Genomic DNA, 25,408 nt, shown 5'->3' on the forward strand with positions numbered 1-25,408 from the left:
AAGTTGTTTGCCATTCCCAATGATGGGTAACTGAAGCACCTAAAACTGTAGTGGACCACTACCTTAAAAGTAAACTCTTTATTAGGACTGTTAAATAGAACAAAGCAAACAGTTTTGGCCAGATACTGGGGGTAACAGTGGCAGCTTTTCTGTTACTCATGAACCACCTGTTAAAGGACAGTGATGGTATGCCAAACAACCTATCCTGGTCTCCTAACTGACCAACTGGTTCCATAGTGTACATGAAGAATTATAGTTCCTTATGTTCTCTGCTTCCTGGAAATATTGAGTACATAAATTGCACTCACTTCAAAAATCTTCCAAAATATAGCATCAACTATTCAAATTACAAAAACATTGGAAAGGTTAACATCCCAGTAAAATTTGTTTACTAATATACAAAATTCTCCCATTAGTCTTCCAACATACATAAATATCAGAAACATAAATGACCATAGATTTAAAGGTAAAAAAGAGGACAATAGCCTCAAAAGTCTATATTTCAAATACACGACTAGATAAAACATTCAGTTGTGCCATCAGTGCCAAGCAGTTTTGTTTTTTTTCAAATATGATTCTCCATCTTCAAGTGTAAGTTTCTGAGAAGCTAGCTAGCAGCTTGCTTCTACTGGTAAGCAGCTATCTGCCTCCTTACATTTTTTTCCCTAGCATTTTTCCTGCATGTGTAGGGTCTGCTTTTTTCACATCAACCAAATGTTGATCTGTTGGTTGTGACAGGAATTGACTGCCTGGCTTGTCACCAAAGCCTGAGGTCGTGGGCTGAGAGGAGTGACTGGCCCAAAGTCACCCAGCCAGTTTCATGCCTCAGGTGGGACTAGAACTCTGTCTCCTGGTTTCTAGCCTGAAGCCTTAACCACTAGACCAAACTGGCTCTCTGCCTCCTTACAAATACTAATTGGCAAAATGCCCATTTTTAGCTTTTGACTCCATGGAAAGCTTCTTTACATTACAGCTGTTTAAATCCTATTGTTAGTAAGCATTTAAAACTACGTAAGAGCATATCTAGCACCATTTACAGAATAACATGAACAAGGAGAGCAGTTCATATAGTTTGAGGTGGGGGAATATATGCTGAAGTTCTAAAAGGAAGTGATGAATAGCTCAGGTAGTAGGAGAGTGAGTTATCAGTATTCAAATGCAATTGTGCTTATTTATGTGGAAATAAATCCTCTTGGCTTAAATGGGATGTGCTCCCAGATATGTATGTATGGGGCTACCACCTCAGTTTTGAGGGCAACTATTTAAGAAAAAAATCAGACAAGCAGAACTGTGTGTGTCAAAAATGTGACAAAATCAAGTCAGTCAGATACACCAACTGTATTTTGTGATGTGTCCATACTGAGAGATCTGAAGTTGAAGTCTTCAATACTGAACAGCTGAAGGGAAGAGTTGTCTAATCTTACCCATCTCCAGAAACAGTATTCTTAAGACTGCTCCAGCCATGTGTAACTGCTCTCTAGTGATACACTGCACACTAGCTATTATTTGAACCCAAAATACTTTGCAAGAGGAAAAAAAATGGGTTAGTACATATATGGAAACAGGAGGAATCTAAGTTGGGCAACCTAGAAATACGACCAGGATATTTCCGCTTACATGAGTTGTGTTGTCTAGGATCAGGGTACCAACTTTAATCTGGAACACCCTTCAAACCTCAGCAACGTACTGCTAAGTAAAGGATTCTGTTAGAGGATGCTCTTTGCATCACCTAACACCCCATATATATCTTACAATAATGCACCAAAGTTCATTCCAAGAGCGTATTTGACCAGAGGAAAAAGGGGGGGGGGGGCAGAGACACCAAAGACTGTTTTTAGAGTCATTAATATGAATGAAAGTAGTCAAAACTATTAGTCCTAAAATCAGTGTTAGTTTTGCCTTTGAACAGATACTCATAATTGTCCTATGTCAAACACAGTTCAGAAAAATAGCTGTAAGAAGATATTAAATATGAATATTTAATGAATATAGAGTAGCTTACAGCAGCACATGGTAGAAGTCACAGTAACCAAGCTACTTGAACATATGTATTTTAACAAATCATTTAATTTACAGTTTCAGTAGGGGTTAAGGTACAGAGTACAACGTATATATTACCTAGATTATGGCCATGTGTGATAGCTAATTTCTTCTTGTTGACTTCAGTTGATTTTCATACATCAACTTTAAGAGGATTATAAATGCATGCAGTGTTTTCTAAAACATCACTCTTAAAGGTTCTGTGTCAGTATCTGGAAAGTGACATTTATGGGATGTGTATCCAATTCCCAGTGTTCAATGTTTGAGCTTGCATATTCATTATATTCATCATAGTACTGTAAATTCAAGCCATCTAAAGTGAAGTTAGAATCACACAAACCAATTTTTAAAAGCAAAATAATTTATGTTCCATGCCAAAATACTCCCATTTACCAAATAACCATGTGGCATTTTCTTCAGGAAGTCAACAAATATCCTACTTTTGAAGTAATGTTGTTTTGAAACAAAAAGACTTTGAAGTATATTTTCTGTTTTTCCATTCATTCAGAAAATACTTTCGACATATTTGTTAACTGGAAGCTCTCAAAAAGTGGATTTAAAACAAAGCTTATCAAAATTTAATAATTCCTATCCATTTTTAATGGATTTTTAAGTGTTGCAGCTAAGTTATTTTAATTTCTGTTTTTAACACAATACATAAGGAAGCAAGGATATAAGGACAACAGAAGTTTTATGAGCAGGTCTTGCTTAGAGATGATCAAATAGAAGAGGCCAAGTTCACAGGTATAATTTCTGTGTATCATAAGCAGTATTTTAGCCATTTCAAACTTGTATTAGTAAAAATAAATGTAACAGTTCACAACATTCCAACTAGATATTTTGGACTGAGAGTGTTATAGATCAATAGTTGCTAGAAAAAAATTCAGAAACATATGTAAACTTCAGAGCAAGGAAAAATTATCATCATAATCTAGCAAAGAGAGTCAGCAGTAAGTAACAGAACATGTATCTTTCCACCAACTGTTTTTTACCTCACAATCATTGACAAGACTTGTGTACATATTTCTGCACCTGCACTTATAAAAGCAGATAAAATATTTAATGTGTAATTTACAATTTATTTTACCAGCATGGAGTACAGGATGAATATATCAAAGTAGTCAAGCAGTTATATATCAATGGTACCCCTGCAAAAATAGTATCCAGATATCTGCTAATTAAAAAGAAATTGATTGCAATTGTGAAGAGATATAGCTTATCTACCACAAAATACAAAGGGCTGCAAAAAATGTCTAATTCCAATAAGGTGTATAAGTTATTAAATAATGATCTCATTTAAAATATAAATGAAGCCATAAGTCTTTCTCACATGCAATATTATTCATTATTAAAGAAATATGTAAAAAGGCCATTGGTTTGCTTTGTTAATCGGTGTAGAAAATGCCAATTCTCTGGTCACATACTCCACTAGTTTAGCACTTAATGGTACTGAATTGTTACAAATGATTTTAAATACTGTTAATTCCAATTCTCCGCTGATAAAGAATGAGACTTTGAATATGGCAGTCTTCACTAAAGGGGCAAGAAGCACAGTCTTGTACAATTATCCAGAGGAGCAGCAACCTCCACTACTCTGAGCTGCTGGCTCATCATCAATTATTTGTACTCCCCGCCTTGCAGCTCCTGATTGACTAGAACCATTGCCTCGTGCTCTCTCATCAACTTGTGCAGTTTCTATCATTCCTAAAACACAAAAATATTGTATACATTAGAGAGTTTATAAACATTGAGTAGAAAAGCAAATGATATTGTACACAAACGTAGCGCATGTAAGTTCTGTAAAGGATTCTTTAAACACATATTACTTATAAGTTAATCATCATTTATAAACATAAGCTAATTTTAAATACCCAGTATTATCTGAAACCCACATGTACTACTGAACAGCTAAAACTAGTGGGAAATATTCCTCAGCGAATCAAGTATGATAGCAAAGATAATTATTCAACATCAATCTGAGTATCTCACTGTTAACCTGATATAAAGAGAGCTTATCACTTTTTAGACAGTAACCATTCTATTTCAATTATTACCATCCTAGATGATTCTACAGCAGCCCACTAGCTGACAGGTACCAACATTTTTCTGTATCCAAAAGATTCCTGAACTCTAATGTGGCTGATAACTGGGCATACAAATTTTAGTAACAGGCTATAGACTCAGGGCATCTTCCTATGTGGCTACTGCAAAATAAGAGTGAACAGCTGCAATGCTGGGACCTATGGCTGTGACTTGAATCCAATCAAAAGTGCTGGATGGGCTCCCCCAACAGGAGGAGAAGGCAGATCAGAAGGAAACCCGATCAGAAGGAAACCCTTTTCCTTCTGATCCAATTCCAGGCCATAAACTGAGGGGATTTTGTACTCTGATCTAAATAACAGCATTGCCAGCATCTCTTCCCTGTCCATTCTTTTGAAATGCTTGTTGGAACAGAGGTTATCTGTCAGTCACAACACTGTTAAGATGTTAACTATATACATACATTTGCCTAGTTATTTAACTAGTTTTAACTTCTGTAGAACTATATTTTGAAGACCCATGTTACTTACATACACTTTTTTTTCTCTCTCTCAGGTTTATACATCAAGTACTCAGCCTAAACTTTCAGCAGAAATAAGCAAGAACTGGGTCTCCTTCTTCTCATATGGCATTAAGAGACTATGGCTTAAAGAGTATCACACTTGCCAAGCACCAATTTAGCAGGATAGGCTTACATTATTTGTTCATCTTTTGGCAGACCTCTGATTCCTGCCTCTCCATATATATTATCTGTAACACATGTTCTGGGATGGAACTATCAGCCAACAGTCAAAGTGCGCGATGTGGGAAGCATGGCTTCATGCTACAAATTACCATTTTTTAAAATTACATAATACAGATTGTGTTACATAGCTTAAATCTAGTGCAAATGAAACTGGATTTAAAAGAGTAGCTCATCATTCAGGAGGCATTTGATTTCATAATAGAAACATTAACTCAAATATTAGACAAACCTACGTTTACACAAATCAAGAAAGAGTTCTTCTATTCCTTTGTTCTGTTTGGCAGATGTATGATAGTGTTTCGCTCCCACTGATTCTGCATACCTGCAAGAAAAAAATGTCTTCTGACTGAAAATTGCAATTGTATGCATTTTCTATGTTGTAAGCAAATTATACATGCTGTGTAAATTTTAATACATCTAATGCACAGACAAAAATACCTCACTCCCCTTTCCCCCTTGTAATATTGTTGCTGAATTATACCTACATCTGGTCATTGACTGTAATAAAAGATTTGGATCTGAATACAGACTATGTAAATTTTAATACATCTAATGCACAGACAAAATGGATGTAAAATAATTGTAGGTGCTATGATTGAAGTTAATGAACATGGGGGCTATTTATTACATTTATTACCCCCTTTCCATTATTTGTTCAAGGTTACCAAAGCACAAAGAAAAATATATAAATTACAAAATACACAACAAGGCAGGTAAGAACATGTCAATAAAAAACAAAAAATGCAATCAACTGACTACCCAAAATGATTTGATCTGACAATTTTAAATCATTTAGAAGTGGTTTTGCCTATGGATATGAGATGAGAGAACAGGATAGATGAACTTCTTGTGGCAAAGAGCTCTAGAGACTAAGAGCAACTATACTTGTTTAAGATTTAGAAGCAAAGAATCATTATATCACAGGGTTCAATGTACAGCGCATCAAGAACTAAACAGGCAACACATCTCAACAGATCTAATTATCTGACTGCAATAAATTGATAGGCTCTTAATAATAATTTATTTCAGCCAGCCCTTGATAACTTTAACAACCTGTTCCAAGGTTGTTCATAGCTAGGAAAAATAATATAAACAACAACAGAATCGAGGCAGAAAATACAGATTTTAAGTTACGCTATTTGCATAAAATGTTTTAATATGTGATAATTTAAATATGTATACAGGTAGTCCTCATTTAGCAACCACAACTGGGACTGGCAACTTGGTTAAGCAAGGTGGTCGCTAAGCGAAAAATCACGTGACTGTCACTGTGCTTACAATTTTACGTCAGCTTTGCTTTACTTTACAGAGTCAGAAGGATACTACCCCAAACAGGCAGGTGAGCCCAAATGGCAGGGAAGGTTTCCAGAACTTGACTGATGAGGAAGCCAGGTAAAAGGGCAATTCTTATAGACCTTTTTCCCCATTCCCCCATCCTTTGGAATGCTCACCCCAGCACTGGGATAATTAGCAAGAAGAGAATTGAAGTTTGTATTTACATTATTTGGAGAGGAAGGGACAAGAGAGTAAGCAGGCACACAATGGGGAATACGCATCGAAAGGAATGTGCTAGCACTGGCTGTTTGCCTAGCAAGCCACTTAGGAGGTAAACGAAAGCATTTTGTGTGAAACTTTTAGGGCCAGTTTCAGGCAGCAGCTGCAAGCTAGCCCACCACTCTAATCAACTAATTAAGGTCACAGAGCTGAGCTTGGTTAGCACTTTTTAGGGACAGGCTGTGCTGCAGAAAAAAGCAGCTCAGGAGGAGATCACTTGTTTAGACAATCTCTCCAATCTATGAGGGGAGAAGAAGAAAAAAATCAGGTCAGGCACAGGACAATGTGTACTGACTGACTGTAATGGCAAATACATGACAGAGAGAGATGCTGCAAAGGTCGTAAATATGGGCATTGGTCGCAAAGTTACTTTTTCATCACCGTTGTAACTGCAAATGGTCACTATCCAAGGCAGTTGCTAAACGAGGACTACCTGTATATGCTATATGTAAGTGATGGCATCTTCAAAGTAGTATTGAAATTAAGAGTCATAAACTTACGATTCTGCTTCTTGAATAGACACGTGTCTTTCCTTCTCCAAATCTATCTTGTTACCTGTCAGGAATTCAGATTTCTTTAATATCCAAAATAAATCAGAAAGACACAATCTGCTCAACATCAACAATATGTTTCTAACCAGTTTTCGTTGTTTCCAGACATGAGTGGCATTTACTCTTCTACCTCTATATCCATTCAGGTATCCAGAATTAATTGCCAAACTCAACTTCACATTGCCAAGACTATGAGTTAGGCAGCAGGAATAGAGAGCAACATGCTGGGGTATTTTTGTAATTCTTCACAATGAAAACATTAAATAGCATCATAGCATCATGCTCCATCCTGCAATCCTTAGCCAATCTCTAAAAAATGTGTTCACTTGTGCAACTGCATAGGAAACTGTGGTTACTTCAAACAAGTAAGTTGTAGCTAAACTTAATTTAAAAGACACTAAAGCACTTCACAAAATGGCAAGTAATATATATAATTCTAATTGAGGAAACCTTTCAATCTTGTTTCTAAAGCAGTTTTATACTAATTTGTTCACAGAGAAATATCTAGTCTAGAACTCCATGGACTATGAACTCTAATTAGGGTTAAAACACATTCAGAAATGTCTCTTCTCAAGAAAACTTTCTCATATTCTTGCTACTACCACTCTGCTTTCTACTTTTCCTGCTGTTTACTTTTAAAATTCTCAGGTATTATTTCTCTTACTGAATACAACCAGTACTAAAGTTAAGAAGGCTTTTAAAAAGCACTTACAAGTTTTGAGCAACCCACTTAAATGCAAATTTCCACTTAAACTAAACAAGATTTCTTAGTCATTTAATAAGATGTAAAAGCCCAAGCCTTACCAACTATGCATAGGCAAATTTCATTTCCCAACATTTTTCTTAATTCCTTTACCCAGTTTTTTACCTATGAAAGTGAAAAGAAAATTTATTTCAGTATTACAATAAACTCTTAAGTTTTTTTTAAAAGATACTTTATATTTTTTGAATATTTAACATCAGAAATCCCAGTCTCTCTTACCTGTCTTCATACAAACTGCAATCCTGTAACTGCTTTCTTAGAAGTAAGTCTTATTGAATTAATGGAGCTTGCTTCTGATTGTATACTAAAATGGTTTCAGATCAATTATATTCACATAGGCCTACCTCTATTTGTAAAATGCGACTTCCTTTGCACCTTTTCTCCACTGCAACCTTCAGCATGCATTTAGAATCATGCAGTGAAATCCAGGGACTCTATTGCACTGGTTAAGGCTATTCCACCAGGGCACAGGCCCAACTGGATACCACTTTTTATTCAACCCAAGTCTACAGTATAATTAATTAAGTCTACCCACCAGGTTATTGCTAAAACAGAAGAGTAAAATATTTAATTTGAAAAAACAACAACAAAACTCTGTAGTTGATGTGGATGCTTATTTCTTGCATGGAAATGGTATAGTTACCTTCTGAAAAGAATCTTCATCTGTTATATCATAAACTAAAATAGCTCCATTAGAGTCTCTGTAGTAAATAGGACCTAGTGCATGAAACCTCTCTTGTCCTGCTGTATCCTGCATGATACAAAAATATTGATCTTATTTAATCTATTCAAATAATAATTTTGCTACTTGATCTTTTGCTAAGTAAAGTTTGATATTTAAATACAATAGCATAGCTACATGATTAGCACTTACCCATATTGCAAGGTTTACTCTTTTTCCTCCAATGTTTAGCTTCTTTGTTAGAAAAGATGCCTACAAGTGGAAAAACATCCATAAAATTAATGCCCAAGTTTCACTGATTCATACTAAGTATATATTTCAGTGACTTTTGTAAATATCAAAACAAGAACCTGAGGTCGTTTTGTTTAACTGTTATAAAGATATGACCGGTATATGGATGTGGTAGAAGAAAGTATGGCTAGCAAGGATAAAAAATATGGAACTGTGAATGGTGTTAAACTAGATTTACCTATATTTTCTCTTATTTCATAAGATTTCATCAATTTTTTTAATTTGTTATGACTTTTTACTCCTTTTCTTCACTTTGTACAATGTTGTTTACACTAAAGGCAACAGAGGGGTATGTTGGAATGAAGGTCTGGAGTGAAAAATACAGGGTTTAGGAAAAGTGAAATTTCTTCCATTTATACAATAAAAATGTATAGAAAATTATGAAATAGTTTAAAATTTAAAAATTGTTTTGTTTTAAAATGACTAGATTCTGTTTCACCTGCACTTTAATCCTACAAAACAACTTCTAATAATTTGGCAATTAAATTTTCTGTCTTTAACAAAATTATTGGTTAGCTCAGAGAGACACTTTGAGAAATTTCAAGCACAGGTAGTCCTCAACTTACAACCATTTGTTTAACAACCATTCAAAGTTCCGACAATGCTGAAACGACTTATGACAGGTCCTCTCAGTTAGGACCATTGCAGCATCCCTGTGATCACAAGATCAAAACTCGGGCGCTTGGCAACTGGCATGTATTTATGATGGCTGCAGAGTCCTAGGGTCACGCAATCACCATTTGCGACTCCCCAGCCAAGCAAAATCAATGGGAAACCACACAATTTGCTTAATGACTGCTACAAAAAATGTTGTAAAATTGGATGCAGTCACGTGATGCCTCACTTAACAACCGTACTGCTTAACAATGAATTTTCAAGTCCCTATTGTGGTTGTAAGTCAAGGACTACCTGCACTCTGAAAGTGTTATTGTTGTTCATTATGCACGTAATGATGTTGCAGACTCTTTATTTTGTACTGTTTCACCTACTTTTGAATAATGGAGAAGAAAAATAGCCTAGCAACTAAGACCTTTCTTTTAGTGAAGAGTAGGATTGTGCTGCATGTTGGACTCAAACTCCAAAAGATGCCTTGAAGTATGCAGGAACGCAAACAAAACACTATCTGAAGCACCTTAAATCATCTGCACCGTTTTCTGTGATTGCACAACTGCCCTCATAGTTCCCACACAATTTCACAAAAAGATACAGCTGCTTTAAGGTGTTGCAGAGAAATGCTGTTTGTATTCCAAATAACATTTTGGAAATCAAATCTAAGGTTCTACAAAACCCTAATGGACAGGTGCTTCATTATATTTTTATTCCCACTGTAAACTCCAACATACTATGTTTGGTTCTTCTTTCATTGTTATATTATGTTTTAACGTGTCCTGTATACCACCTTGAATCATGTGATGATTAGGTAGCCTTACAATTAATAAATAAATAACATCTATGAAACAGCCTGCTCCTTCACACTAAAAATGGATTTGTAGTTATTTGCACAGAACTAAATACATTTTTACATTCAGCAAAATGTATAGTTAACAGAGTAATGTATACAAAATACATGTTTGAACAGTAATAAAGCAAGCTTTGAACGAACTGATTATTTTTCAAAACTGGAAAATAGCTTTGTTTCATTACTTTAACATTCTGAACCTGACTTTGTAACATCTAAGACTATAATCAACTGGCTGACTGATTGAATCCAAATTAATCAGACAATGGCCTACCAATCTGATTTGGGACAATGTGCTATGATACTAAAGATCACATTAGATCAAAAAGAGGCATGAATGGAGGTATTTCCTCAGCAAGGAGAATCCCTTCCCTTCCAACGCTGATGTCAAATCAACAATAGAATGAATGGCGCATAACACTGTAGATTGATGACTGCTCCTTGAAAAACAACATTTAATTATGAGATCTACCAATCTCTTGTTCTCTCTTGTTGCTTTAACACCAGAAGACAAATGCTTACAACACAGCATGGTTCTGAGGCATTTAAGTGAACACTTTTTCTCGCTTTGCAGTTTATAAGAAAGCAACTCAAACAAATCTGCTGTAATCTGCTCCCTTTTGGGGGGAGATGGGCGGTTATAGAAATGTGAATAAAATTAATAAATAAAATATGTTCTAGATGGTGCTTCAAAGAATGTAAAGTTACATGTTAAACAAAGTGAACTTTGTTTTGATCACCAGTATATTGGATCTTATCAAGAGTGGTTCATTTACTTACCTTCAATCTTATGTTAAATGTATTATAACCAATTTTGTGGCAGGTTAATGAATAACTGTATAAAACAGTCTGTTTAGATATAAATACAGAGCTGTAGAATACTGCATTTCAGGTTATACTTCAGCAAGCTTTTAAAAACAAAAACAAAACAAAACTCGCTGCTTTAAGACATAACTTGTCTTGTAGGGCTATTGCGATAAAACTGGTGGGGAGTGGAAACAAAGAATTATATAAGTCTCCTGGAGCTTCTTTGAGAAAGGGCAGGATGTAAAGGAGTTGAATAATAACGAATTTAATCTTTAGAGGAAGTTACAATTCTTCAGGAAGTAATTGTGAACTGACACTTCTCAATTTTGAAAAAAGTCCTTATCTATCATATCCAGTGTAGATTGCCTTCCAGTACCTAATTCTTAGCTGCAGGCTGCTAGATTGCAATGCTTCCCACTATAGTGGTCACTGGCAGGATAGAACAATCTTAACACCCAATGGTCTGCTACAAGTGCACAAAGTTTCTATTTACTCCACTGATAGTAAGACAAGGGAAATCCCAAGAATCTACCTAACAAGTCCATGGATTTGTGTGAGCCTTGTCAAAAAAAATTATTGATATCCTATATATTGGTAAGAAGAAACAAAATAAACCTGCCGTTTATCAACAAACTGTCTAATGGGAATAGTTTTTTTTTTCCTGTAGGACAGAAATAATTGCTTGGCCTGCACAGATGGAATATATTCTCTCTTGCATATTTGTTTCTACAAAGCAAAAGGATCAACATTATTTTAATTCAGATTTTGGTATGGAATAGACTACTACTTTGAAGAACTTTTCAAAGTAGTAGTCTTTATTCCATACCAAAATCTGTCTAAATGTCTGTTGTTTACAGTGGCAATAAGGATAATATTAGACTGAGTTTATAGATTAAAACAGTGTTGATCCATAATTGCTGAAAGTGGAAATTAAACTTAATCAAGTTTACTTATGGAAATGTATGGAAATTTAGCTTCCTTTAAATAAGTGGTTTTATTTGTATCCTTGGAGAGGTATTACAAATATATCCTTCTGTAATCTGAATAATTCTAGAGTCTATTTCAGCTCTGCATGTGACTAAACACTGGATCTGACAACATACTCCACCACTATTCTCTAAACAGTGTGTGGCAAAACAAATAATCTGGAGCAACAAGGGTTTCAGATTACCCATCCACCCAAGACTATTTTACTATGTATAAATCAACATGTTTATTGACCAATTTGTAAACAGGTAAGTAGGGAGTGAATGCACAAACTGACTTTTTAAAAAAACTACGTCTTGTTAAGGTCAGGCAAGTATAATACAGAGTATGAGAATTGTTTTCATCCAGAACATCTGATGATCATGTGAAATCCTTGAAAGGAAAAAAAAAAACCTATAATAAACTTAACCAACCTGTTTTGACATCTCTGCAACTACCATAACATTACTGTTACTTTATTAATTCCAGATTATCTTATACTGAATATAGTATTGTATTTCTGCACAGCAAGAAGGCCACACAGCTACTCCAATTTACTTAAATTTTTAACAATAATTTCTATCTTCTTAATTCCAGAATTACAGTTTCAGAAACATCAGTTCACAAAACTCTATGGGACAATTATCTTAATGATAGCTGTCCCTTAAAAGTTTGGGCTTCTAGAGTAGTAAAACATTTCACAGGAACATTACTTATGAAACATAATAAATACTAGCTGTGAAAAACTACAGTTGAGCGGGCTTTGGTAGTTCATGCATACATTAAAACACTGGATGTGTTCAAATTCCAGAGAAATAGCAAAGTCAGTTTGCTACAGCATTTCTAAAATAGAACTGACAGCACCTAAAATACTATTAATTTTTTCATCTGTTCAATTACCTCTTTTGTGTTCCCATATTGCCTAACAATAATTTTTGTTTGCCTCCAATAAAGCTGGGTATGACAAACATTCATGGCTACTTTTCTAAAGAGTGCCAACAAACTCTTATTTTAGTACAAACTAGCATAAACTATCATTGACAACATACCCTCTATAAAATCAAAATCCCTGAGGTGTGGGAAATACTTTCCCTGGTTTTCAATAATAGATCACTATTATCTAGCACTAGGTTCATCCATTTGGAAACGGCGTGATCCGGGCTGGAAACTTTGAAGCGCTCCAATCTCTCACTGTTCAGATTAGGTGAAAAAACAGCTCTGGGACCCACGTCGTCCCCTCTTCAAAAGGGCCGAGTGCGACAGAAGGTGAAACAAAGCCCATCTTAAAAAGAAAGCTGAACTTCACCCCCGACGAAGCCGGGGAGCGGCCTCCTGCTGCCTCCCGGACCTACCTGCAGGGTGGTGATATGCTTGTCATTGAACTTGTTCTCACAGTAACGGAGAACCAGAGAAGTCTTCCCCACGCAGCCTTCCCCGAGCAGGACCACCTTGAAGGAGAAACTTCGCCCGCCAGCAGCAGCGGCAGCGGCGCCGCCGCCTCCTGCACCAGAAATAACCGCTGCCGTCGCCATCCGCAGCGAAGTGGCCGCCGCTCCCGCGGCCTCACATCAGCAAACCGCCGAACCCCGCTCCGCTCTGATATGGGGCGCTGAGCACAGAGTCCAGGATAACCGTAAAAGGGGAGCGGGAGAGGAGGGAGAGGACGCCGCACGAAGGAGGACTGCGAGGGGAAGCAAACCAGAGAGGGGGAGATGAAGGAAAAAAAAGAACACTGAGCCACTCTCCACCCGCCCCGGGCCGTTTCGCTCAGCCTCCTTCTAATGGCGTCTTCTTCTTCCTCCTACGTCATTCGACGGGTGGTCACGCGACACGCCGTTGGCGGCTGGCGTTTCGGCCTTCCGAAGCGCCGCCCGAAAAAGCAAGACCGAAAGAAGGAGCAGGACTCCCTAAACGAGACCGGGCGGAGATGACGAAGGTAACGCGAGATCACTTAAGCGGACGTGATAGGTCCGTGCGGGCTGGGTCTGTTTTACCTTCTTCTACGGTTTGGGCACTGGTAGTAGTTGCTGACTTTGCTATCCGTGGTAGAGGAGGAGATTGGTAGTTCGGCTTGCGTGCAGCATCACCACTTGTTGCTCAACGCTTCGTGCTCAGTGGTCCTAAGGAAAAACAAGGAGAGCAATGCTTTTCCGCAACCTTGATCTTTTTGTATGCATACTTGGAAAGAAAGTATACAGTACTTTGTTTCTATGAGTATTTCTTCCAGCCTTGGTAAGCCTGCACAGAATTTGCAAGTTAAGAATGAAGCAAATTTCTCATCCAGAAGTTACGGAGAAAAACACTTTTTAGGCTGTCGTCTATCAAAATTAAAAGCTTTTATTTTTATTTTATTCTATCCTGCCATTATTTTTATAAATAACTCAAGGAGCCGAACATACCTAATACTCCTCCCTCCTCCTATTTTCTCCACAACAACAACCTTGTGAGGTGAGTTGGGCTGAGAGACAGTGACTGGCCCAAGGTCATCCAACTGGCTTTCATGCCTAACGTGGGACTAGAACTCTGTCTCCTGGTTTCTAGGCCAAACTGGCGCTCTGATTTCTGATTCTCAACCTGATGCTGTTATCCTGTGAAGTCCAGCTGCATCTGTTGCATGTAAAACCTAAACTGGCACATACATGCATGTATGGTGTCCACTTAGGATGATATACAAACTAAGTTCTTGTGGCTTATTCAGCAAACTAGTTTAACATAGGCTGTCATCTTTGTCTCTGCATAAGTGCATTTAGAAACTGAGCAGTGTAATTACTCAAAATTTGATCTTTTTTCAACTTTATTTTAAACATTTTGACATCACTTTTTCTGTGAAGTCTTCCAGGCAGCTTGAAATATTTAAAAGTTTATGTTAACTGTAGATCATCAAGCTTTCTTCACACTTCCTAATAGGGATGACAGGCAAAGCTCCCTAAATCTGTTATGCCCCTCCAGATTCCTGAAAGGTTCTTCTGTTAAAGGAATAAAAGCATAAGTTTTCATTTTGATTAGAATGTTTTAATTCAAGGATGGTTGCAAGATTTGTATACAGTGAATACTGTCAGCCTAGATGCTTACCTTTCTAGTACATTTCTTGCTATTATTTAGATTAATTTGCACACATTACTAAAGTATGTATATTCATCTATTTGCATCTGGTTCCTTTTAAATGGAAGTCATTCATGATCCAGCTAGGATGACAGAGGCTCTATTTTTAGGAATGACCTTTAAATAATGTAATTAGATACAACATGAAGGTAATCTAACTCTTAAAAAACCAATTTGATTTATATAATTGCCTTTACCTTCAATTTTGCCTATGTAACTTTGGAAAACATTTTATAAATATTCCTGATGCTGCACATGGAGAAATAAGCTGAATGTGATAGACACAGTGGTACATTCTACTCCGTGATTTTACACCTACTGAGCAACCATTTGTTTTAATTGTGGTTGGTTGAATAAACCATAATGGATTTTCACATGATGCAGTGCTAAATATGGCTTTAAAATCACAATACTTAAGTTCAAATTGCATGTGTCTTTAATACTTTTTTTCCCAAATGGGAAACACAGCTCTTACGAAGGCATTGGAAAACTAGGAAATAAGAGAACTCCCAAGAGCAAACAAAAGAGCAGTTATCAAAAGTTAGTTGGCTACAACATAGTTGTAGTTGTACAACGTAGTTCTGGGAACAGTTTGATACTGTTCAACCCAAGGAAGTGGACAGGATCCTCCGGACTGTAAATGTCACCACCTGCCAATTAGATCCATGTCCCTCCTGGCTGGTGAAAGTGGCTGGGTCCAGGTGATGGTGAATGCATCCTTGAAAGAGGTGTTCCCAGCCGTCTTTCAGAAGCGCTGGTGCGCCCCCTCAAGAAACCATTGCTGGACCCTATTATACTGGACAATTTTTGCCCAGTCTCCCACCTCCCCTTTTGGGGTAGGTGGTTGAGAAAGTGGTTGTCATGGTTCCTGTTCCAATGTTCCTGGCAAACATCGTAACGGGTTCCCATGCCATGGGGCTGACATGAGTTGCTGTATGGGAGGGGGCTGCTCCTGTTCCTTGTACCAGGCTGCAATGTGAGGAGTGAAGGATGAGGAATGCATGTTTGGGTTATCTCGCCTTGTCAAGGACGTTTCTCGCAGACCAGCAGGAACCGTTAGGGGCACCTGTGGGCATCGAATTATGCTGACTTTGGGGGGAGGGACAGGGAATTGCTTGGAGTTTTATTGGGAGACATCCCGTGCTTTCACTATTCTCAGCTTTGCTTGTGATCCTGCATACTATTCATTATTAAATCAGATATCCATGAAAGCCTTGTGTGAGTCCAATAGTGATTTTGAATAGGCAATCATTACAGTGGTGGCGTTGTAGCTCCAGAGGATTCTGGAGGAAACGGATTATCTAGACCCCTTTCAGTCAGGTTTCAGGCCTGGTTATGGGACAGAAACTGCATTGGTCACACTTATGGATGACCTCTGGCAGGAACAGGATGGAGGCAGTGCATTTATCCTTGCTCTTCTTGACCTCTCAGCAGTTTTCAATACCATTGACCATGGTATCCTTCTGGACGGACTTAGGGAGTTGGGGGTGGGCGGCATGGTTCTATGCTGGTTCACATCCTTCCTTCAGGGCTGGTCCCAATCGGTGGTAATAGGGAGCGAGAGATCCAGTCCGCAGCCCCTACTCTTGGGTGCTGCAGGGCTCAGTACTCTCTCCGCTCCTTTTTAACATCTATATGAAACCATTGGGCAAGATCATCCATCACTACAGGGTGAGGCATCATCAATATGCTGATGATACTCAATTATACATCTCCATCCCAGTTGAAGTGATGCCGTGACCATCCTTTCCGAGTGCCTGGGGGCTGTGGGGGCCTGGATGGGGGACAACAGATTGCAGTTGAACCCTGGTAAGATGGAGTGGCTGTGGATTAATGGCTCTTTGGTATCTGGAAAATTGTCATCTTTAGTTCTGGATGGGATCGCACTACCCCAGACAGACCTGATGCGTAGCTTGGGGGTCCTCTTGGACTTATGACTCCTGCTCGAAGAGCAGGTGGCAGTCGTGGCTAGGAAGGCCTTTGCGCAACTTCATGTTGTGCGCCAGTTATGCCCTTTCCTAGATCGAGAAGCCCTTCAAATGGTCACTCATGCCCTGGTCATCTCCCATACAGACGTACCTGGAAGCTACAGCTGGTTCAAAATGCAGCCATGCGGGTGATCTTAGGTGCTTCAGGATCAGCACGTATTATTCCTTTGCTCCGCAAGCTGCATTGGTTGCCAGTGTGCTTCCAGGTCCAATTCAAGGTGTTGGTTATCACCGTTAAAGCCCTACATGGCATAGGTCCAGGTTACCTAAGGGACCTTCTCATCCCCATTACATCAACCCATTCCACCCGGTCATGCAGAGAGGGCATGCCACGGACCCCGTCTGCAAGAGAATTCCATCTGGCAGGGTCCAGGAGGCGGGCCTTCTTTGCAACAGCTCCTGCCCTTTGGAACATCCTTCCCCTGGAAGTGAGGTTGGCTTCCTCCGTTCTGGACTTCAGAAAACAAAGACCTGATTTTGTCACCATGCCTGGGGTGGGAGGGAGAATAGTAACTTCTGAGGATGGCTAGCTCCCTAGAGTGGCCCTGTTTTACTTGTGGGTTTATAGAGAACTTTTAGCCATCGGGTTCCCACCATATTTATATTTTATTATGCATTATATTTATTCTATAGTTTTATATGGCATTTTTAATTGTGTTTTATTGTAAACCGCTCAGAGTCCCTCCTCGGGGGGAGATGGGCGGTGATAAATTTGATTATAAATAAAAAAATAAATAGTTTGTTTTAAATTGTTCTCATATTTCAAACTAAGGCTTGATTAAAGATTACTTTAGGGAATTTAGGATAGTTAATGGCCTAGTTCCCTCCAGTGTGCTTGATCTCCCTGGGGGTCTTTGAAAGAAAAGAGGGAAGTGTTTTCAAGATGAAAAGTTCTAATTTCAGACAAATTGATAGTCATTTTCTTTTTATAGAAAGAATACTTGTGGCAAGAATCCATGACTTTGGATAATATCCGTCCATATTAATCTTCAGATCATGGTAAATCAAGGCTTCAGCAGAGGACAGCAGCTACCCAGCCTTGGATGATCTTGAAAATCAGGTCAGACTGGTTTTGTACTTGGATGAAAGACTAACAGCAATTCCCAAGGCTGTAGGCTAAATGATGAAAGTCAAAAAAGCTCCATTGATGGTAATGGTAAACCACTGATATATCAATAGCTAGATAATAGCATGGATGTGGAAATGGACATGTAGTCACCAGGACAGGAGCTTGACCTGAGAGAAATTTACCTTTGACATGGTAAATCAATTTCTGTGAAAAATATCTGCTTCCCTAAAAGGAGATTTAGAACTGGGAAACTTAGGCAAAAAATGCCTCCCACATTGTAGCAGAAATACAGTATGTTAGAATTTCTTATTCTCACATCTAGCTGTGAAATCAAGATAATTTTTTTTCCAAGAATGGTTTATAATGTCTGTGGGGTTTGTCTTTTGGTCTAAGCACAATTAACAAAGTTAAAATAAAAAATGGTTCTGGAGGCTTCAAGTGGGGGATTGCAGACTGAGCAGCTGTGCCCTCAGGCTAAGTGGGTGGAGGTGACAACGCGGCAATTTTTTTAGGGTTCAGGCAGATTTTCCTGAAGCCCAGAAATGTTCTCTGGATCAAGGAAAACACCTGGAATCATTCCACCTGTCCTCTGGACGGCTGCTTGTAGCCAAAAGATCGCAAACAGCATTTTGCGTTCGACTGGTAAGAGATTTTAGCTGGGAGGTGGGGCCACTGTCATTTTCCAAGTGCATAGTAGCCTTAAAGGGACACTAAGACCGGCCACCCCATTTCTAAATCACCAATTTATATATATTTTTTAAGTATGCGTATCCTAAAAGAGGCTTTCTACAGCAAGAGGAAGCTGGTTCTCTTGGTGCTTATCGTTATGTTTTAGGATTACTTTTTAAAAATTCTTTTAAGTTTCAGACTTTGTTTTCCTTCCAAATATAAAGGAGGACTGAGAGTAAACAATTGTCTTCCTGTTATTATTTTTGTATTAAATTTGAAGATATTAGCATTTTCCTACACATTGAATCGGCTGATTCAAAGCTTCAGCTTTCTGTTTCTACTTTCCCTCGGGAACTGTCTGCTTATTTCACTTTTGCTTGTGTAAATACATTTCAGAATTTTTCCATCTCTTTGACTTTTGCTGGTTAAGCTCCTAGGGGGTGTTATAGTCTACTGTGTGAAACATGGAAGATTTTAGACAGATTTTTTCTGACTTCCACCAAGATTTTAAACAGATTCTTTCTGACTCCTATCAAGCTTTTATGCAAGACATTCAGGACATCGTGGAAAATAGGAGGTCTAAAATGTGCCATCAGGTTGGGGATATGTTGGAAGAAATCAAGGAATTCAACAATGATAGAAATGTTTCTTCTAAGAGTAAGATTAGGATTTCTATTGAGATGCTGGATGAAGATTGGATAGTGGAGTTGAAGAAATTTAAAGGAGAGAGCGAGCTGCAAGCTATAAGTGAAAATGACTTCGTGGTGGAATGCCATGAAAAAGAAGGGGTCATCATGTATGGGAGGTTTTTTGAGGAGAAGCTGGAAGTTTTGAGGGGGGCAGTTGGGCTGTTTGATTTTTTCAAGAGAAAAGGTCTGCACATTGTGGAGATATGTAAATGCTCTGGTTTATTTTGAAGTAGGATAAGGGTTAAAGAATATTTTATTTATTTATATTTCAAATTTCTATCACCGCACATCTCTCCTGAAAAGGGGACTCTGGGCGGTTTACCTGGATTGCTTATAGGGTTTGACTGACATTAACTATCAAGTATAATGGCGGACAATTTATGTGCTTTTTAATTTGATTTTTATTATAGTAGACAGAAATGTATAGAACAGTAGTAGGAAGGAAATAATTAAATATGTGTTATCCTTTGAGGGGGGAAGTTGTTTAGGAGGTCTATATGAATTTTTTTTCTATTTTAATATAAGGGGAGGAGTAACTGTACTTAGTGATTTTTATTATGTGCTAAAGTGGAATGATTTATAGAAATAATGTGGTTTTGGTTTATTAAAGAGTAAGAGATAGATTATGGAAACTTTTGTATATCTGTCCTGATTACCAGGAAACACACTGAGGCGAGGACTTGGTCTCTAATATTTATTAGTAGTACTTAACAAGAATCCTAACAAACTGAGGAAGCGTGGGAAAACCCAGCCATATAAACCCCAAAGGTTAAGGCGGTCCCGATCTGTGTCTCTTTGAATGGCTGAACAGTTCCTCAGTGCTACGCATGCGCTTGACAGTCTGGGTGAGAGCCCCCTGCTCGCCATCCTTACTCATGACAATATCCTTGCTGTTAAAAGTCGGAAGCCACATCTTTTTGTAATTCTGAAAAAAAAAAATTCTCTTGTGTTTTCATGCCTTTTTAGTTTTTTTCTTTTTTGTAGTTTTTTTTTTTGGTAGCTTTTATCTTTGTCTTGAAACTTAATAAAATTTTATTTAAAAATGGTTCTTACTTCTAGGTAAGCAAATATGTTTGGGTTATAATTTTTTATTTATCTATTTATTTATTTAATTTGTCTCCTCCCATTGGGGAACTCTGGGCGGTTTACAATAAAATAATCGATTAAAACAACAAACATACAGTTCAATATGATATATAAATATTTAATTAATTAATTAATATTTTTGACTAAAATATTCATCCATCACAACATATGCTTTCATGCTGATGTCCTAAGTTCGGGACTGAGAGGATGTACACTGCAAAACTGGTGGAGTTTCAAAGACTAGTGTGTCTTTTGTTTGCTGCAGTGAGATTTCACATTTGTTATTCCATGTTTGCCAATTGGAGCATAAAGGAACCAGTAGGTGGTACTCTTCCCATTGGTGTATCATTATTGACAAAACATCTTTTCATGTTTAGTTTTATTTAATTTAATTTCTATCCCACCTTTACAGTTCATGCACTGTTAATGAAAGTATTCGGATTGAGGCAATGCACCTAGAAAATCAACAATCGTGATCTCTGATTATTGTGATGGATTTTTAATGCTCTTACAGTATATCAACACTCAGGAGAGCTGGAATGAGCAGGCATTTCTTCTTAAGCAAACATAGAACTTAAAATGTACATGAGAAAGCCTTATGAAAACATTGTGCCAGTATTTGCCTATGCGGTAATCCAGTTTTACTCATGATTGAAAAGTACATCAGGTAGCTTTCTAAAACTTCAGGACAGTATTAGGTCTAGCTGTTTTTATGTATGTTACTGTTTCAGACAGGACAGAAAAAACATCTTAGCCAAAATAATGACATAGATATGAAAAAGTCAGCACCAGCAGTTGAGGCAATGATGTAATGCATTGTATATAGAATTATTCCGATATTTTAATGCTCTGTGCCGGTATCATTTATAATTTCTTTGTTCAAATATATTATAAAAATTGTCTCCCTTGTTTATTGCTTGCCCTAATAAATATTTATTTTTAGACCAAAGCTGGGAGAATCTATGACCCTAGTTGTTGCTGAATTATAACTCCCAACATCTCATACCCTTGGTAATATTTGATTTAGATTAGTGGGAGCTGTAGTTCAACTCCATCTGGAGGTTGAAGGTTTCTCATAATATGGTTTAAACTGTGAAAATGGGCTGCAGAAGAACAAGAACTTATTATATAAATTAGCATTTTATCACCGTAAATGAAAGTGGCAAAGCCAGAAAAGGTTATTTATAAATAATATTAAGCTGCTCAGAATTGTACAAAGCAATATAGAAGCATTTGAAATAAATATTTTACACTTGTAAAATAAATAAAAGTTCTATTTAAGGAGGTATAATCCAAAGATATGCATTATGAATGTCTGTTCTTTTGGCAGGCTTTTGAACTCCATTAGCAAAAGACTTCTCTGATAGCTAAATTAGTGTAAAAATTTTGTGGAAAAGAAAATTAATGCATTAATATATTTATAGTGGATAGTATCTTAATAGTGAACAAGTGATTCCTTAATCACAAAGAAAATTATTCTCATAAGTCCTGATTACAGCTAAGAAAAAGATTTCAGTTTATTTTCAATTTTAACAGCTGGCTTTTTAAAAAAATAAAAATACAGTATTCACCTTTCCCAAATTAGATTAAGATGACCAACACCACTCATTTATTTTGTTTTACCACATTGGCTCCCTTTTTATTTCTTCCTTTGTATATATGAGCCTTTCTTGGTACAACTCATGTGCATTTCTAGCCTCCATATTTTGTTTCTACAGTTAAGTTGCACAGAAGTTTCAGACAAAGATTTTAACCTCCCATCTATAGATTTTAGCTGAAATATTTTCATTGTTTTGCAGCCAGCAAGGAATCTACGTCCTATTCATTGCAACAGCTGCTTTATGACTTCTTTATTTTGATATCAGAGTTCTCTCCTTAACAGACTCTCACACAGTTATCCAGCCATGAACCACTTGCTCTCAAAGGTTTACAGCCCAGGCCTGTGTTTTCCTTTCTGCTGGCTCTTTCTTGGCTTCAACTGCTTCAGGCTCTTTCGGGTTCTTCTCCCTGGCTGTGGATCATCTAGTGCCTCGCTCTCCCAGCTGTTGCCTCCTTTTGTTCCACATCTGATTGCCTCTCGCTCCAGCAGCACCTCCTGCCAAACCTAGAAGAACACGCCCGAATCTGGTCTACCTGCTGTGGTTTCTTTTATGGTTCTTTCTTTTGAAACCTACATGCCAGCTTGAAGATGATTCTAAGGAGTTTAAACCTTTCTTTTCTTTTCTCTGCAACTGCCTATGTGCCTAAGCTGGGCCAGCTGACAGACCACTGCAGAGAATAAACGTTGATCTTGACAGGCACATGTATTATTTTTATGTTTCAGGGCAATTAATCTGTCCACAGAAAACACTTGAGAAGTTTAGATCCTAAATACTGCAAATTGGATTCATCACAAGATTTTGACACACATTTTGGGAAATATGAGATACACATTTTCAAGAGTTCTCAAACTTACTTGTGCCATGATCCCCTAAAATAATAAGTGTGGCGTGCAATAAATAAAACTATCAGACCATGTTCTAACAGGACTCCTACCAGCTTGTCTTGGCAGAGCAAGAGTACAGTCTGGCAGCGATCCAACTATATGTGTATCAATTGGCTCCTTGGGTCAGGGCTGTCCTTTGTCAGCCTTTGTACTCACAGCAACAGCTCTGCCAACAGCTGAAACCTGCTCTTGAGCACAGGCAAGGGCAATCCAGCCAGGATTGAGGCTTTCTTGTATAGTCTCATGTTCCACCTCTTCCAAGGGCAGTTCCTTGTCACTTGTTGCTTAAAATAAAGCTTGTTAAACTTAGAAATCCATGGAACTTTTTTTTTAATGAGGAACATCTATTACTGTTTAGGAAAAAAAAGTAGGGAATATTATTGAAATTATTTATTTTATACTACTATTTTTGCTTAAATTTATTACATTAATTATAAAAAAGGGATGTATAAGCTTGCAAATTATAGTATATTTCATCAATGTTAAAGAAAGTCTTGGAGTTAGTGTTACAGTTTATTTCAATATTTGGTCTTTGTTGTGATGAATAGGATTCCACAGTGTTTTGGATTCAGTCTCCAAGTATATTTCACCTGGAAATACTGAAATATTTTCACTGATTTAAAGCATGGTTTCTGGTCTTCAGTACTCCCAAGACCTTTATAAAAATCATTAACTTTTTAATTTTGAGAGAGAAGTAAAGGCCTAATAAGTATTTCTCAGACAGGTTCATACCACCAGCATTTCCACTCCTCCATATTTAAATAAAAGAATGATTAATTTATTTTCTGAAGTAATAGTCAGCCATGGCCCTGAAAAGGTACTTTGTGGAATACACATTTTGTCACACAAAGGTGAGATTAAGTTCTACACTTTGGATGCTTCTGGAGTGAAAGGATTGGCCGGCTATATGCTGTTGCCCAGGGGATGCTCAAATGTGTTAACACATTATTTAACACCCTCTTTATGACCTACAACCAGCTCCTCAGAGACTAAAATCCAGGAAAAGTTTCCTTAGGTCAACAGAAGATTTCAATGAATTTAAAAGTAGAGTGGACCTATGGAAAGCTACAAAGAACCAACACTGGATGGAACCAGCAGAGGAGCTGGCACATGGGTTTGGCAAAAGTTGGGAAGTATGGAAATCGCTGAACAGACTGTGCACAGGCATAACAAGATCCAGATACTCTGAACAAATGGAACTGTCTTGTAACCTCTGCCCTTTGTGACTGTGGAGACATGCAGACAACAATGCATATGTACACTTGTCCTCTGTGCCCTGATCAATACTCATTTGAGGATCCCATGACAGCACGACAGAACGCAATTAATGTTGGCAGTTTCTGGGCAAGTTCTGTTTAACTTTTATATATTTTAACTTTTATATTTTACATTTTAAATTCTATGTTTTATAGTATGCCTTGTTCTAACTGTGATGTTTCTGACACGAATAAATAAATTTGTTTATTCAGTGATGATAGGGACGCGGTGGCGCTGCGGGTTAAACCGCTGAGCTGCTGATTGGAAGGTCGGCGGTTCGAAACCGCGTGGCGGGGTGAGCTCCCGTTGCTTATCCCAGCTCCTGCTCACCTAGCAGTTCGAAAACATGCAAATGTGAGTAGATCAATAGGTACCGCTTCGGCGGGAAGGTAACGGCGTTCCGAGTCGTCATGCTGGCCACATGACCCGGAAGTGTCTATGACAACGCCGGCTCCAAGGCTTAGAAACGGAGATGAGCACCGCCCCCTAGAGTCGGACATGACTGGACTTTACGTCAAGGGAACCAGTGATGATATATGGTCGAATACTAGCCATGGTCAAGATCTCAATTTTGACATATCAGAATAGCAGCACTGGCTCCTTTTTAAGACGTATTATGTTTACTTCTGGCACACCAGGGGAAATTTACACTGACATAACATCAATGGATCTAACAGAATGAGTTTGACCACACAACTGATTTCACCAACACTCAAATGTATTTGTTAGACTAAAAAAGGCAATGCATTCAAACATGCTTTGGGAATAAAGGTGGGATAGAAAATAAATAAAAAATAAATGGGAAGAGTGTTGATTAATAGCCATAAGAATAGATTTAAAAAAAAAAAAACAGATTAAAAACATACTGTAAGATACAGCACTTCCGGTGGGAACATGGCTGACTGAACAGCTGTGCCCGCGAGCTCTGCGGGCAGATCTGATGCAGCTTTTTTTATGGGCTCAGGCAGGCTTTTCCTGAAGTCCCAGAGCATTTTCATGGACAGAAAACACTCGGAATCATCCCATTTGTACTCCAGAACAGTGCCTTGCAACCAGAGGATTGCGAACAGCGTTAGCATAATCCAGTTAGAGACGCCAGGAGGCTGGGATGTCACCATTTCCAAACCACGCTGTAGCCTTAAAGGGACACAAAGTTGAACCACCC

The 25,408-nt window shown here is 37.9% G+C and overlaps 1 protein-coding gene across 1 annotated transcript; it reads right to left on the bottom strand.

Moving 5' to 3' along the window:
* Nucleotides 1-1,965: 1,965 nt before the first annotated feature.
* RAB21 (RAB21, member RAS oncogene family) lies at nucleotides 1,966-13,727 on the bottom strand. The gene is made up of 7 exons (XM_063309107.1): nucleotides 13,251-13,727; nucleotides 8,568-8,627; nucleotides 8,337-8,444; nucleotides 7,735-7,798; nucleotides 6,880-6,934; nucleotides 5,059-5,147; nucleotides 1,966-3,744 (listed from the first exon to the last, which is right to left on the bottom strand). Exons 1-7 carry the CDS (start codon nucleotides 13,428-13,430, stop codon nucleotides 3,605-3,607), a joined length of 696 nt encoding a protein of 231 aa, XP_063165177.1. The 5' UTR covers nucleotides 13,431-13,727; the 3' UTR covers nucleotides 1,966-3,604.
* Between the last annotated feature and the right edge of the window lie 11,681 nt (nucleotides 13,728-25,408).

Source organism: Candoia aspera, chromosome 7 (genome assembly GCF_035149785.1).
Source record: "Candoia aspera isolate rCanAsp1 chromosome 7, rCanAsp1.hap2, whole genome shotgun sequence".
Classification (NCBI taxonomy): Eukaryota; Metazoa; Chordata; class Lepidosauria; order Squamata; family Boidae; genus Candoia; species Candoia aspera.